Genomic DNA, 14,776 nt, shown 5'->3' with positions numbered 1-14,776 from the left:
CACCACACTGTTCCTAATTCTTTCAGTCCATGCTTTGTAAAAAACTTTGATACTTTTGGAATAAAAAACTGTGATACTTTTGGAATAAAAAATTAACATTTTTCGGAAGTCTAAGCGAACAGTTATCCCCATTTCCCTTACAAAGCAAAGATTTTGCTAGGATTGGAGGGTTTAACTCTTGTTACTTTCGATCATTTCAGTCGACGATTTTATGCACCAGTGAACAAAATGGAACAGAAGAGGTAAATGGCGACGCTCCACACGTTTTTTATAAGAACTTGAAGATTCTTAAATCCTTGTCTTTATCCATGCCCTCCTTTTAATTTTGAACTCAATTTTCAAAGACTTAGATCTGCAACAGAAACGATTTGCTCAATAACACTACTTGACGTGTACGACTTTTACTTTTAGTACAAATACCATGGCAACATCAATGAAGTCGTTGAAAATGCAAAGCAAGCCAGCATCAAGATGGTCGTCGATAAGGTATGTCAATAGAGCCTATATGATTGAGCTGGCTAAACCTACTGGAGAGATGGTTGAAGAGACTTTTCCTTTCATACTATGTATTTCACTCTTCATTCCACTCAACATATAACAGTTAGAATTGTCACTCTTATGACAGTGTCTTATAACAGTTAGGAAGAAAAAGAAAGAAAACGAATTTTGTATCCTTTGGAAAAATAGATCTGTCATAAAATGTATTTGCCAGAAAAGAATGTGCTGGTTTTATTTCGTTGTTAAAAAGATTCAATATAAGTATATGCACTATTTTGATCTTTACAAGCTCTTCTTTGGGTCCTAAGTAAGTAAGCTCCTCTTTCGATAGCTATCTACCCGAAGGTAGGGGAGGGCGCCACCCTTTCTCCCTGGATTGCTCCACTTACCCTTGATCATTCTCTTAATTGCTTGACATCAAGCAGAGATGCATCAAAATACCACTTTTGTACTGAGTACGAATCTTTGGAATGACCCGGTAGATGATTGAACCCACGACCTTGCGCACCGTAGCCGGATGCTCTACCACTGCACTACGGGCGGGTCCTAATTCAATAATAATAAAAACGATTTAACAACAAATCTAAATCACTTTTTCAAAAGTAAAACTTAACGTTTCTCTTTCATTTCAATTTCCAGTTGAGTGTATGCTTGAACGATTTATTGAAGAAACTTTCGCGATACGATCAAGGAACCATTTCATCCAAATTTTTCAATCTTCTGGTAAGTTTGTAACTGGCACCCGACGCTGTTTCATAATCCATTTGCTGGATGTTAAATGAACATAGTTTTGACGTTATGTGCCAGTGGAATGGCTAAAACTCGTTACTTTCGTTATACGTGTCTTTCGCTAGCCCCAAAGAAAGTCGAAATACCAACCCATACCTAGTCCCGGAAAGGCGTCGGCACTTCACTTCGGAAGAGTTTGTTCCTTTATAGACCTTTTTAAAGAAAATATTAAAACTTAAGCAGTATGGTATTAAATTGGGCTTTAATATCATGAAAGCTTTCATTTAGCCGTCGGCAATTAGGTGTAAAAACAGTGTAAAAACAGAGTGCATTTCTCGGATGCAGAATTGTTTAGTTCTTATTTAGAATAGAATAAAGAAACCATACGCCTCCTGCTGTAATTTAGCTTTTCAGGAAAATCATACTCTTGCGAAGATATTGAAAGCTTACTTTGGATTTCTTTCGAACATTAAATATCTAGATAAGAAGACCCTTCTCCCCTTACGTAAAAGGGAAAACCCCGTGGGGAGGGGTACTTAGGCAAAAATGAGCGCTTGTATATGCGGGCGGTAAGGGTCGGTTTTTTCACTTCAAAGTCGTAACATCAGAAAACTTTACATCAGTCTATTTAAGGGAAAGTTCACATTTTTTAGGAATTTTTTTGAAAAAATCTAACTAAGGGTCGATTTTTGGAGGTCCCATCCGCACATACCCCTCATCCGCCAATCCTAGTACCCCCCCCCCGCTTCCCGGGTGGAAAAACCGATGTTGTTCTCGACTGGTGGTTGGGGTTTTCTTTTGTTCCATGATCTAATTCATTTTCTTCATATAAACACAGGGTCCACGAGAAGAAACAGCTAACGACTTTGTGCAATTCATTTGTAACAATATTGATCAATTTCATGATGAGAGTACTGGGATTAATGAAATGCCTTACATCAACAGCCTCGAAAAGGTATTGCAGTTTTTTATGAGATCCTTCATTTTTAAAGCTTTTGGTCTCCCTTTAAATTAGATATAGTTGACGCTCTCTAATTCGACGTTCTACTATTCGATAGGCTCCCTTATTCGATGAAATTTAAAGTCCCCATCAACAAGAAACTTTCATAAAAGACGTTCCCTTATTCGATGAAAATCCAATTCCCCCTGAAGATCGAATTGAGAGAGTCGACTACTTACCTTCATAATATGTTCGTAAAGGCTTATTTTCTTTATTCAAAGGCTTATTAAAAATGGCTTAAAAATGAGTTTTTTTAGTAATTCCTGCGATGTAAGATCTTTAGCTTGTTCTTAGGTTTTGGCCAAATTCTAGCTTTACGTTGTCAGGGTTGTCTTGATTGGTCAGATAAAATCTAGTGATAGTAACGACAATGAATATGTCATTTCACAGTCGAAATGGATCATGGGTAATCAGGACTGATTGCGCCTCCATAACAGCTTCCCGTTGGCTAGACGCAAAAATCTTCAAAATTTCTCAAAACTTACCAATAGTAAGTCGTCATTAGTGCGCAGTGTTCCTGATTACCCATTACGCTTTGCGACTGTGAAATGGCCTATTCATTGACTCTTTTCCATCTATGTTAGGCATTATGGGAGAGGATGTGTGAGCCACTCTGTCAATGGCTTGTGGAAAGACCAGAGATGGCAGTTTACCAATACACCGTTCTTTCAACCATTATTGAGGTAAATCTTTTGTTAGACCTTTGACAAGTTTCGGATTTCTCCTAAAATCAATTTCAAAAAAACATTATGGCTATAGAACACAGGGTATTTTCCAAGCATTTTTTCTTACCACCGTTTTGGTCGAAAAATTGAGTTTCTATACAGTGGTATAAAATATCACTCACCAAGGTTGGGCGACGAAGAAAATGTTCGCCCTCTTAATGATGCATCTAAAAATTTCTAACTTGATTTTGAAGAAACAACCTGCTACTTATTAGACTCATTGCAATACGATACAGTTGTTATTTTCAAGTTTTTGTACCGTCATTTCTCAGGGGGGGGGGTCGATAGTAAAATCTCAGACATATATGAGTAGTAAAAGGATTTTTACGAATTTTTACATACAACCACCCAGACTTTTGGTTGCTTTTCGGACTTATTTTACAACAAAAGCTAAGAAATTATCATTTCTGCGACACATTTTTCACTTAGTGCAAAATCTAATGTTTTGCACTTAGAATTAAAATCTTTTTTATATCAACAGAAAATTTTTCAAATCATAAATTTTTTCAGATTTTTTCAGAAAAGTCATCCAAAAAATTAAAAGAATTACAAAAAAAGCTAAAATTTGCTAATTTTACCAGTTTTAACTACCCAGGTAGTAAAAATATTTCAAAATTTAACACATAGATACCACCCATTTTAGTATTTAACTACCCTGGGTAGTAAATTTTTTTTCGATTTTTCGTCACACCACCACCGTAGTAAACGTCATTATGTCTGAGATTTTACTACCGACCCCCCCCTACATTTCTCCATTTAAAAAAATTGAGTCTGAAAAATCACTTTGAAATTGAGTTTTTGCCACCGAATAACGGTGGTAAAAAAACCTCTTCTATTTTAATTTTTGAGTGTAACAAATTATCCCTCAAAGTAACTGATTCACATTACCGTTATCTCAGTACCGTCAACTGCTCTAACTTGGGACGATTAGTCGAAACATGGGACTGGTTGATATCTGGCCTGTATTTTCACTTACTGTTAAATCTCATTGACAACAAATGTGTTTTGATAACTCCACCAAGTTTGTTTTGATAACTCCACCAAGTTTATCAACTTCTTCGTTCCTCTTAGAGTGCACAGACACTCGTATGTGTTCCACTACGGATTCTTTTCATATTTCGATTTAAAAGCCTACTCAGTGCGAAAGAGAAATCGTGTATTTTCGTTCGATAACTCAAATCAAATGACTTTAGAGGTTCGGTGAAATGGTTGCCGAATTTCCGTCCCGTGTCAGATAGTCCCAAGTTAGAGCAGTTGACGGTAGTGTTTTAAAAGCCTCATAACCACATTCCAATTGCTTTTTAATGGTATTATTTTCACATAAGTGTTCCTGTTTCATATCAGACACATATTTCATATGAGAACAGTGTCTTCCTATTGTTATATTGTTCTGATATAAACAAAAAGTGTTTTTCTTTTCCTCTTTCCGACCAATCTTGCTCCACATCCGTGTCAATTTAATGTGAAAAAGCTTGTAAATTAAATTGATGATTAAGCAAACGATGTCACTCTTCTTTAAAAACAAAACCTTTAATTTTATTTAATGTAGCCTTCAATGTAACCTCAAGACTGAATCCAGCAGAATACTATGTTTCATAACCAATTTCCTTATTTATTTTAGCTAGTGCGAACAGAGTTAGAAAAAGAAGGTTTAACCACGGATGATTTAGAAAATGCCAATTACAAAGCAGCTTATAATAAACTACAAGTGGAAGAAGCTATGCTGAATATCGAATCCAGTTCATCCATTCTCACTCCCAGAGATAACATGCAGGTTGCAAGTTATGAAAGTAAAATTCAAAGACGTGATTCAGATGATTATTATGATGATTAAGGAAATGTCTCTCCGTGATGGAGAGCGTATTATGGGCTTGTTTGGTTATTGTACAGTAGTGCACCCTTCTTCACATATGCTGTTTTGGTTTCATGAAATTGAATGGTCTTTCTGGTAAAGAGTTGGATGATTTTGGCACTCTTTGATTCTTAAGCATGACGGATTTGTTACACTTAGGTAAATCTATAATTCCTCTTCTTTGCAATATGAAATCAATTTCCTCCTCTAAAAAAATGTTAAACGAGCTTGGACGATCGTTGTCGACCATTTTCTCTTTTCACCCAAGACAACGTATTTTTCTTGAAATCGCTATCTTTGATCAATGAAAGCAATTCTAACTCTTGTAATATGAACACTCATTCTAATGGACGCTCAAACAACATTACTCTCTTTGAACTTTAGTTTGAGCTCCTGTTGAATCATTGACAACAATTTGCTCTTGAAAGTTTAGGACTTGAATAACAAGAGGATTAGATGAAATAGTCAATGTTATTCTTTTTTGCACTTTTTAGATTTTAAATCTTTTTATGCACCTCAAATATACTCACGCAATTATTTTGCAAGATTTAAATATTTTTTATACTGTTTTGAAGAAAATTATCTTAAAAAATTATGGCACAGTATGTAATAAACTTTTGTTGTTGTTATTTTTGTACAAAATTATATCTTATCTTATCTTATAATTAAGTGTATAGTTTTAATATTTATTTTGGATTATCTGTGTATTAGTTTTGTTACCATCATATTATGTTATTTTTTTGAATTATGGAAATTAATTTTTGTCTGATGCTACACCCATTGCTTGAATTTGTAAATTTTGTTTCTCTGGTCCGTCAAAAGCTACATTTTCTGAAAAGCATTTTACTTCAAGTCAAAAATATTTTCCATTCGGTGTTATTGTATGTATTTAAAAGTAATATGAAACAAAATATTTTTGTAGCGTATATGCGGGTAGGGAGTAGGTAGTTTGTGATTGCAGGGGAAAATTTTATCAAAATATTGAATATAATCAATAGTGTCGAATTATTTATTTAATGAATTTAATATAGTAATCAAATACACGATTAAAAAATAGCTAAATAAGCCACTAAAATTTAGCTTTGCCTTTGCTGTTCACGACTTGTATGCTATATGCTTAAATGTTCTTAAGATATTCTTGGTACGCTATTGAGTTGTTATCGAAAAAGCTTTGTCACAATCTTCTTCGTATCTTTTCCAAACCATTTAAAGAATATCCTATGGAATCGCACAAGAACTTCTTAATTTATTCACAATTATAATTTATAGAAAATTTATTTTGTATTTTTGGAGGAAAACTATCTTTCTTTTGATAAGGAGAACCTTTTGAAATGGACTTTACTGTTCTTTTCAGGAGAAACTTAAAAATAGTTTGACAATGTCTGACCGTTTCTGAACGTACCCTAATTTATGGTAACTAGAACTGAATTGTTTATTTTAATACTGTCGTTTTTTATAAGTTTCCCATTTCTTCACTAAGATTCCTTTGCCATTTTACTAGCGGAAAAAGACCAGGACTTCGGGTAGTTCAAAAAGTTAGGCAGTTTCGTGAGTAAACACAAGATTTTCCATACCCTTAGAAACAAACCCTGTCCAATCTCATGCCGCTTATCCTGGGAGAAATAGCGGAAAGATATCGGAAAAGTGACCAAAATCTTAGTGCAAAAATGGGGAACTTTTAAAAAACGACGGTAGTACGTCTGATAAGATTTGGATATTGCGGATGTAATAAAACTGTATTTCGCAGGGAAAATAACTTCACCTTTTGTTTAACATTGTTGAAATGAAAATTGAAGAAATAAAAATTGTTAATGAATAGTTGGTTTATTTGCTTTTCTCGACTGAGAACTATCGTTGTTTTTTTCAGTTAACAAAAATATTTAAAATATTGACAATTGCAAATTCAGGATGGAGGAGGGAACCACTCGAAAGACATATTTGGAAGTATCAATCATTGGGCTCCCATTACTATCAGAGTTTGTCATCAACAGTTTGGCAGCTACTCAAGATCTACTTCAGTGTTTGAAACGGGCAGTTTATTAACCAAACGTCATGTTAGAGGTACGTAAGGAATTTACCCTTTTAATACTAACAAAGAGGACTTTTTTACCAGGGGGTGATATCTCATTCATCTGCTTACAACTTTCCTGTGAGAGAGTGCAAATAATGTCAATTAAATATTCCCCTGGGCGAAATTAGATTTTTGAAGATGTGAATTTCGATATTTTTTTTACCATCGTTTTTAAGTAATGCCTTCTTAGTTTGGAGTAATCTCTCCATAGAAAAACCATAATTCTTAAAATTTGTTTCGAAGTTGGAATTTTTTATTTGGGTTTGTTCAAATTTGTTCCCGTCTTCTTTTGTGTTTTTGTGGATGGAATACCCCATGCTTAGACATCTAGAGGTGGGGTAATGGAAGTCTCCCACATAAAAGAAAATGACTGACATCTTTTATCTTCAGATATTTCATTTCCATGTTTTTCAAATGGTTTTAAATGTTAAAATTCCACCTGTTTCAGATAAATTTCCTACCGTTTTATATTTAAAACTATCAATAAAATCTTAGTTTAAAATCATAGTCGCTCACTGTTTTTGTTTAATTATTAGATTAGTTTTGAATTATAGCAAATTATTGATATATTAGCATGCTTTGTTATTTCTAAATTTATTTCTAAAATAAAAAATTTCACACCTAGACTATCAAAATAATTTTATGATATGATATTTTAGAAATTTTTCCTATTTCCCAGAATCCTAACATAAAAAAAACTAACGTAATGAAATTCCTTTGAAAATAAAAAGAACAGAAATAGTGCTAAAGAAAATTGGTACATGGACCTCTTATATTCAAGATATATTTTCTTTTAATGGTTAGAACTATAACCGTCTTTTTATCAAAATTTCCCTCCTAGGAGCTACTGATGTCTGCTAAGAAGTCAATATTTCGGATGGTCGCCAGTTCTTGCCAAGGAATAATGAATGATAGCAGATATGGTGGGACTAATTAACGTCACATGCAACTGGAATTATGTAAGTTTGTTAATCCCGTCACAGTTGAGTTCGTATAACTCGAATTCGCAAGAGGGGACAAAAATTTGATCAATTTATGGAATTTCGAGATATAGAAATTGGTTTATAAGGAACCAGAAAACTTGTTCGAGTTATAGAGGTTCGAGTTATGAAGACTGTATTTCCAACAAAGATGTCGGGGAGACTGTCCACTATGTCAAAAATTCCTTAGAATCATCCGTAAAGAAATTTTCCGGAAAACAAGCGATTCATCCTAGGACCTACCCCGGTGGGGTGGAGGTCCTATAAATTAACCTGTGTTCGTTCGTCCGTTCGTCTGTTACCAACTTTTCTCGGGATTGAATCATAGGAATCTTTTGATTTTTGGTACAAAGGTGCAAAATAGTGGTGGCTAAATGTGACGGAGCCCGATTTTCGAAAAAAAAAATTTGGGGACAAATTTGGGCCAAAAAACGGCTAAAAAACGGGTTTTTTGGACTTTGTGAAAAATTGGTTCATCAATTTTTTCTGATTTTTTACATGAAAGTAAGTTACCATCATAGGTAAAAGATGGCTCAAGCAGATTTTTGCAAAAAAAAATTTGTTGGCTCAAAAAACACATATTTATCTATAAGAATCACTATTAATCAAATGAGGTGAAATCATATTCAAAGAGTGCTCGATAAAACCAACCAGGATTAGAGCTTCTTTAATCAAAAATATATTTCAAAACCAAAAAATGGATTTTTAAATTTAAATTTTTTGGTTTTGAAATATATTTTTGATTAAGAATCACTATTAATAAGCATACATCAATGTTCTTAGCCATATTATTGTTATTATTTTTATTAGTTTTTTTTAAGATGAAAATGTCACGGTGGAGGGCAATGGTTTGAGTTTTCTAGAAACACTTATTATTTTTTTGGCTGAAAAACGAATCTCTTTATATATAAGAATCACTATTTATAAGCATAGATCAATGTTCTTAGCCGAATTATTATTTTTATTATTATTTTTTCTAAAAGAAGAAAATGTCACGGTAGAGCGTAGCTGGGAGACCCGTCTACTCTGTTTGTGTGGTTTCGAAATATAACATTTAGTTAAAACTAATAATAATATAGAAACAAAATAGTATCCGGGTATTTTTGTAGATGCCAAATCTGGTCGCAGAATTCTATTGGATGCTAAACAATTGTTGAAATCACGTGATATTATTGTTTTGATTGGAAGTGCGTGAATCTGATAGGCCAACCTTATCAACGGCTTTTTTGGCACGAAATTCAAACCAAATGTAAACAAATTCAAACTGGGTCAAAAATACCATACTCTCGATGAGTAGCTTCTGATGAGATTTTTGCTTATGTGGTGTAAGTTTGAATAGAGAGTATGGATAGCTTTTTTATTTCCTTTTCAAAAATCTTTTTCAATAGTGTTGATAGTTTCTCTCAATAGATATGCTTTCATTTTCTTTATTTTTTTGTATTTTGACCAGTTATGTCTTATGTGTTTCATTGTTTCAATGTTCATTGATTAGTTTGATAATCACTTGTTTCCATATTATTGACATGCATCAACTGTTAGGTCGTGATGTTTTTCCAGACGAAAGAACATTTGATTTAGGGGGTGTTCATATGGAGGTGGAGTCAGATTAGATAGATTTCCGAACGTCGAAAACTGTGACGTAACGTTCGAAATATCCATCATACCTCAGCTAGCCGGACCAATCCACCTCCATATAAATAACCCCTTAAAAATTTTTTTGAAATTTAGATCTCGAGATATTTTGGTTTAAATATTGAAAATTATCGATTTTTTCTGCTGAGTCGGCAGTTTTTAGCATATTTCAGATATTTACCCACCTTACAAATGAAATATCTCAAGATCGCAACATCAAAAGCTAACAAACCATACGGCCATTTTCGGATACTACTAGTTCAGGGCTATCCAGCTGTGGGAATGATTTTTTCTGAAAATGCCCCCAAAAAAAGCTGACGTCATCGGAAAACGCCCAAAACGTCGATTTTTCGCCTTAAAAATCCATTTCTCAGCACCAGGTGGTCGAAAATTAACAAATAACCCCATTTTCTTTATTTATTTTTCACGCTGAATCCGTTGGCAGCCACAGATATTTGATTTTCAGACTTCGAAAAAACCGTTACCCTTGATAAGTTCTATCGATTAACTAAAAATCGATTCACTCGAAAACTGAAGGAGATTCGAAGGGCAAATTTTTTTATTAATTCTACACCCTATTAGGAGCATAATATCAAAAATTTGCCCTGATCTAAGGGGTGCCCTACGAAAACCATTTTAAAGGCCTTTTCTGAATCTCGGACGCTGGTCTATCATTGATTCGTGGGAAATTGATTTTGATGAGGACTCGTGGAAAGGAAAGACCTACCACCAACATGAATTGTTATAAAGATTTTCTTCTAATCAAGCTCAATACTCTTAATTCTTAATCAATACTTTTCTCAAAACAAATCAATGATTTAAATATTATTCGATTCTTCATTTTTTCGGCATATAATTCACAATTCAACCAAATGTTACTGCTTATTTATTTCAATGCTCAATACAACTTCAGAAGAATACTCAGAAAAAATGATGCATACGATGCATTAAAATAATATAGGTATCGCATAAGATATAAAATCAGGAGTAGTTCATTTTCACTCACTGCGTAGAAACATTATTTGACTTTCCAATAATTACCGTGAAGTTTGAGTGCTGTGTGTTTTTAGTGATGGATAAGTATCACTGGTTTTTTAGTTTGTTATTGGAGAACCATTCATAAATCTTTTGAGAAATATTTTTTATTTGTGGGTTTGGATAAAGAATATAAACTCACATACAAAATGTAAAGGGGAATAAAAAGTTTTTGGTTGGTTTTCGTTATGATTTATCCCTCAAGAACTCTATGAAAGTGATGGACGGTCACGGTAATATTTTTAATCGAATTCATTTTAACGTTCCCGCGAAATCAAATCTCGTAAAAGTGCGTAAAATTGATGACTTGTGAAATTAATACAAGTAAAATTTTATGAAATATGCTATTTTTTAATATTTACGATCGATTGTGTTGCTTTAGCCTCCGATGACATGCAACGGCCCGATACCAGCATTGATTCATATTAAATAGCAAGCATATAGCTTTCACAGGAAATGATGCTTAGTCTGTAAACTGTACCCTGAAAAAAAAAACAGGGTTTGATTTGTTTACTTGATGGCACTTTCATCCTCTTGAATTTCTTTCTGATTTTTATTCATAGGCCTACCACCGTCATCAAGAGAGCGTTGTTCAGCGTTAAAATGGTATGACCTGGTTTCTACGAACCAACCACTCACTAAAACATGATCGAATCTTCAACAGATACATCCAGCTCAGAGGATGAAGAAACCAGTCTCCTTAAAAATAACAAACGAGATAGCATTTTATCGTACGGTGGAGACTCGACCGATGGATCGGAATCACGTAGACAGAGTGCATCTTCCGCAAATACACTACGTAGCTGTAATGCCGTACCACGTAAACCGAGCGCTGTTTCCGCGAGCTCTATGCACGACCCGCGTTTCCGTCTATCGTCAATGCTCGAAGAGGAAGCGTGTATCATACGAGAAGATGTAAATCTAGACAAGGACCATAATACGTTGCTCCATATTTACATGTTTGTCGCGCGGTGTATAGCGTACGATAATTGTATCGCTTTCAAAAACACTAGCGTCCAGTCTATCCCACCAAAAGTTAATCAAGAAGGATATAAAAAGATTTGTGAAGATTTCGTTGATTATTTTTCGGTTGGTGGTGATAGTGTTTTGGGGGATTACGTTTTCGCATTGAACAAGAAGTATTATACGGAATTTCTTTGTGATCCACGGATAGGTCGTATTGTTCGAGCGAACGGAATAAGTTTCCACATCTTGTGTAACATCTATGAAAGGTAAGTGTATAAGTTTTCGTCCTGATTTATTATTTATGAATAATATTGGAGATTCTATAATACACCCCTGTCTCAGTGCCCCGGTGGCATGATTTCAGTACATGATTTTTTTCAGTACATGGTTTCAGTACATGATTTTTTCCTACGTCACTGCAGTAATCAAATTTTTATTGCACTCATTTGTGAATTGAGATATAAATTGAATAAAGACAGCGACAATAAAAAACAGTTCTTGAATTCCCAAGCCATTTAGGATGATTACAAATGAGTGCAATAAAAATTTGATTACTGCAGTGACGTAGGAAAAAATCATGTACTGAAACCATGTACTGAAAAAAATCATGTACTGAAATCATGCCACCGGGGCACTGAGACAGGGGTGTTATAATGCTTCCAGCTCACCGACCTTAATATATCCCTGGACCAAGCTATATCCGCCATCTTTGATCAAAGTTTTTTAAAAGTTAGTACCCACAAAGAAGCCATTGTAGTGTTTGAAACTTTGCCTAACGACAAACGGCGCTACATCATTGGTGTATAAGCGAAACTAGATCTAGCGCTCTCTCTCTGCGGCTACTAATTTCAAAAAAACTCCGATCATAATATTTTGCTTGGCCAGCATTGAGTAACTTGGTCCAAGGATATATAAAGGTCAGTGTTCCAGCTATCTCATGGCTGGAACCCCCCCCCCTGGCCTGAGGGGGGGGCTAAAAGGTCGAGCAGCAATTGGTACCTGATTTTAGCCTGTGGCTAGGGGGGGGGACTAACCATGTTAGACTTTTAAACTTAAACTTTTTAAGATGGACCTGGGGGCTAGATTCTATGTTTTATTCTATGAATTATAAGCAGCCTACCAGACCATAGGTTGGCACTTTCTCATCTTATATTTTAATCTAAGCAATGCTCAAAAACTGACAATTTGGTATCTAATATATTATCTGCAGTGACGTAGCAACTGGGGGGGGGCAAGGGGGGCTATGCCCCCAATTATTTTTTCAAAAATGGTTATTTTCAAAATGCAAAGTTTTTCTTTTTTAATTTGTCATAATTGTCTTATAAGTGCATGTTTTGAGTGCATTTTCAAGCAATCTAGAGCTCAAATTTTTAAAATTTTCCCCCTCGGGCCAAACCATGGTTGGCCCTTGCGGTGTTACTAAACTTCAGCCCCCCTAATATAAAAATGCTTCCTACGGCACTGATCTGTAAAAATTCTTTAATCCTGTTGCATTTACTTAGATAAAAAATCTGTCTGGCAAGGGATTTGCACCCTGACTTACAAAACCTTGATAATCTGGCATGAACCTTCAGTACTTAGCTTATCTCTTATTTCTTAGGACATTTATTCTATTTAGCAATAAGATAAACTAACTGCTGTATTTGTTTGATTGTTTGAAAAGGATTTTCGAAAAAATTTGACGTTTTAATTGGCTTAGGGGTCACCTGAAATATTTGGCAACCAGGGGTTACCTAAATCTTAGGGGTCACCTGAACTCTTAGGGGGCACCTAAAACCTGCTGCCAAGCCATGTATCTACTACAATCTTGCTCGAAATATATTGAGACTTAAGTGTATTTTAACGTTTTTCAGAATTTAAAGTTCGGGCGAGCATTGCTACCTTAAAGGAAGAAATTTTGGCGGAAAGAAAATTTGGCGGATTTGGTGGATTTGACTGAAATCCGCCAAATTAAGTTCCCGCCAAGATTTCTTTTTTCCGCCATCCGCCAAATAAATTCCCGCCAAATTAAAAATTTTGAAAATATGATCTCTTTTAAGGTGTTTTTGCTATTTTTTCGCTGTTTTGACACCATCTTAAGGTTAAATTTTTAAGCGACCGCCAAATTAAATTCCCGCCAAATTTAGTTTTTTCGTCCATCCGCCAAATTAAATTCCCTCTGAAAAAACTTTTTTGGCCATCCGCCAAATTAAATTCCCGCCAAAATTTCTTCCTTTAAGGGTAGCACTTTCTTCCATTGAATATTTTGAATTTTAAGGGGTTCGTTGTTGAGCTTTTAAATCCTAAATCTTAAGTCTCATGTTAAAATTCTACTTTCCAACTCTAGTTTAACGCGCTTTAAAATCATTTGTGGTGTTTAAAATTTCACAGGGAAATCCCTTTTGTCTCAAATATTTTGTGTGGGATTGTAGGTATTTAACATATAATTGAGTAAATTTCCTCGAAAAGTATTTTAATAAACAAAGGATCCATCATATCTTCCCTACCGATCACAAATTGTCCGTCTTCACCAAATATTGGAGATTTCGCTATGATCTCTCCGTCAACAATGATTCTGATTGTGTTATTGAATGTGAAAGGTAGCTGGTTAAGGTCAGGTTCAAAGTGTTTAAAATAGATTATAATATGAATTTGAGCATTTCCTCCGATGTCATTTAAATGTTTGATTAAACCAATGGTGTTTGTCACGATTGCTGATTTAAGAGATGCTCGGTTTAGATCTTTGTATTGCAGTGTCAAAAAAGGTTTTTTATCAGTATTTCTAGAAAATGGGATTTCTAACACTTTAAAACCAAGATGTATTGTTGTGTTGATAAAAAGGTCATTGAGCAAATCCTGTAGAAACAGAGCATCTCTGATGTTATGGTATCGGTTTAGGTCATTGAGAGTCCATACGAAAATCTTTGTATTCCTTGATGTTTGGCACTCATTTTGTATATCTCGAATTAGACGATCAAGGTCAAGCAAGATCCGATGCAAGTTAGTATTGAAAATTGTAGAGAATGATAATCCATAAATCACATTGTGAGCGGGCAACCATTTTTTACTTTCCACACAAAGTTCGGAAAATATTAGTGACATGCATAGGATAACAATGTTATACTTTCCCTTCATTTCTCTCAGTTCAGTTAAGATTGAAGATGCCTCTTTCATATTTTCCATTCCTGATAAGTGTTGGTAGCTCACGAAGAGCAGGGTTTGTTCGATTTCGTCATTACTGTAAGGAATGTTTTATAAAAAGTTCAAGATGTCATTATCGTTCGTGCTTGCTAAAGCCATCCACTCGGT

General features: G+C 34.6%; 2 protein-coding genes across 3 annotated transcripts in view; both read left to right on the top strand.

Moving 5' to 3' along the window:
- LOC136816729 (calcium-dependent secretion activator 1-like) overlaps positions 1–6,152 on the top strand; it is a 31,481-nt gene extending 25,329 nt beyond the window's left edge. Inside the window, exons 21-26 of the mRNA XM_067073047.1 lie at positions 201–242; positions 412–486; positions 1,138–1,221; positions 2,066–2,182; positions 2,812–2,910; positions 4,574–6,152. Of these exons, the coding sequence (XP_066929148.1) occupies positions 201–242; positions 412–486; positions 1,138–1,221; positions 2,066–2,182; positions 2,812–2,910; positions 4,574–4,786 (630 nt within the window). The 3' untranslated portion in view covers positions 4,787–6,152. The remainder of the gene's footprint in view (positions 1–200; positions 243–411; positions 487–1,137; positions 1,222–2,065; positions 2,183–2,811; positions 2,911–4,573) is intronic.
- Positions 6,153–6,669: 517 nt separating this feature from the next.
- LOC136816726 (calcium-dependent secretion activator 1-like) overlaps positions 6,670–14,776 on the top strand; it is a 34,599-nt gene continuing 26,492 nt past the window's right edge. Inside the window, exons 1-3 of one of the 2 annotated variants that reach the window (XM_067073045.1) lie at positions 6,670–6,865; positions 7,717–7,834; positions 11,086–11,754. In XM_067073045.1, the coding sequence (XP_066929146.1) occupies positions 11,168–11,754 (587 nt within the window). In that variant the 5' untranslated portion in view covers positions 6,670–6,865; positions 7,717–7,834; positions 11,086–11,167. Of the gene's footprint in view, positions 6,866–7,716; positions 7,835–10,398; positions 10,756–11,085; positions 11,755–14,776 lie in introns of those variants that run through there. The other variant, XM_067073044.1, reaches the window with a different exon arrangement.

This window comes from Clytia hemisphaerica, unplaced genomic scaffold (assembly GCF_902728285.1).
Source record: "Clytia hemisphaerica strain Z4C2 unplaced genomic scaffold, Clytia hemisphaerica genome assembly, whole genome shotgun sequence".
Lineage (NCBI taxonomy): Eukaryota > Metazoa > Cnidaria > Hydrozoa > Leptothecata > Clytiidae > Clytia > Clytia hemisphaerica.
Note: the sequence above shows the minus strand (reverse complement) of the source record. Positions and strands in the feature narration are given on the sequence as shown.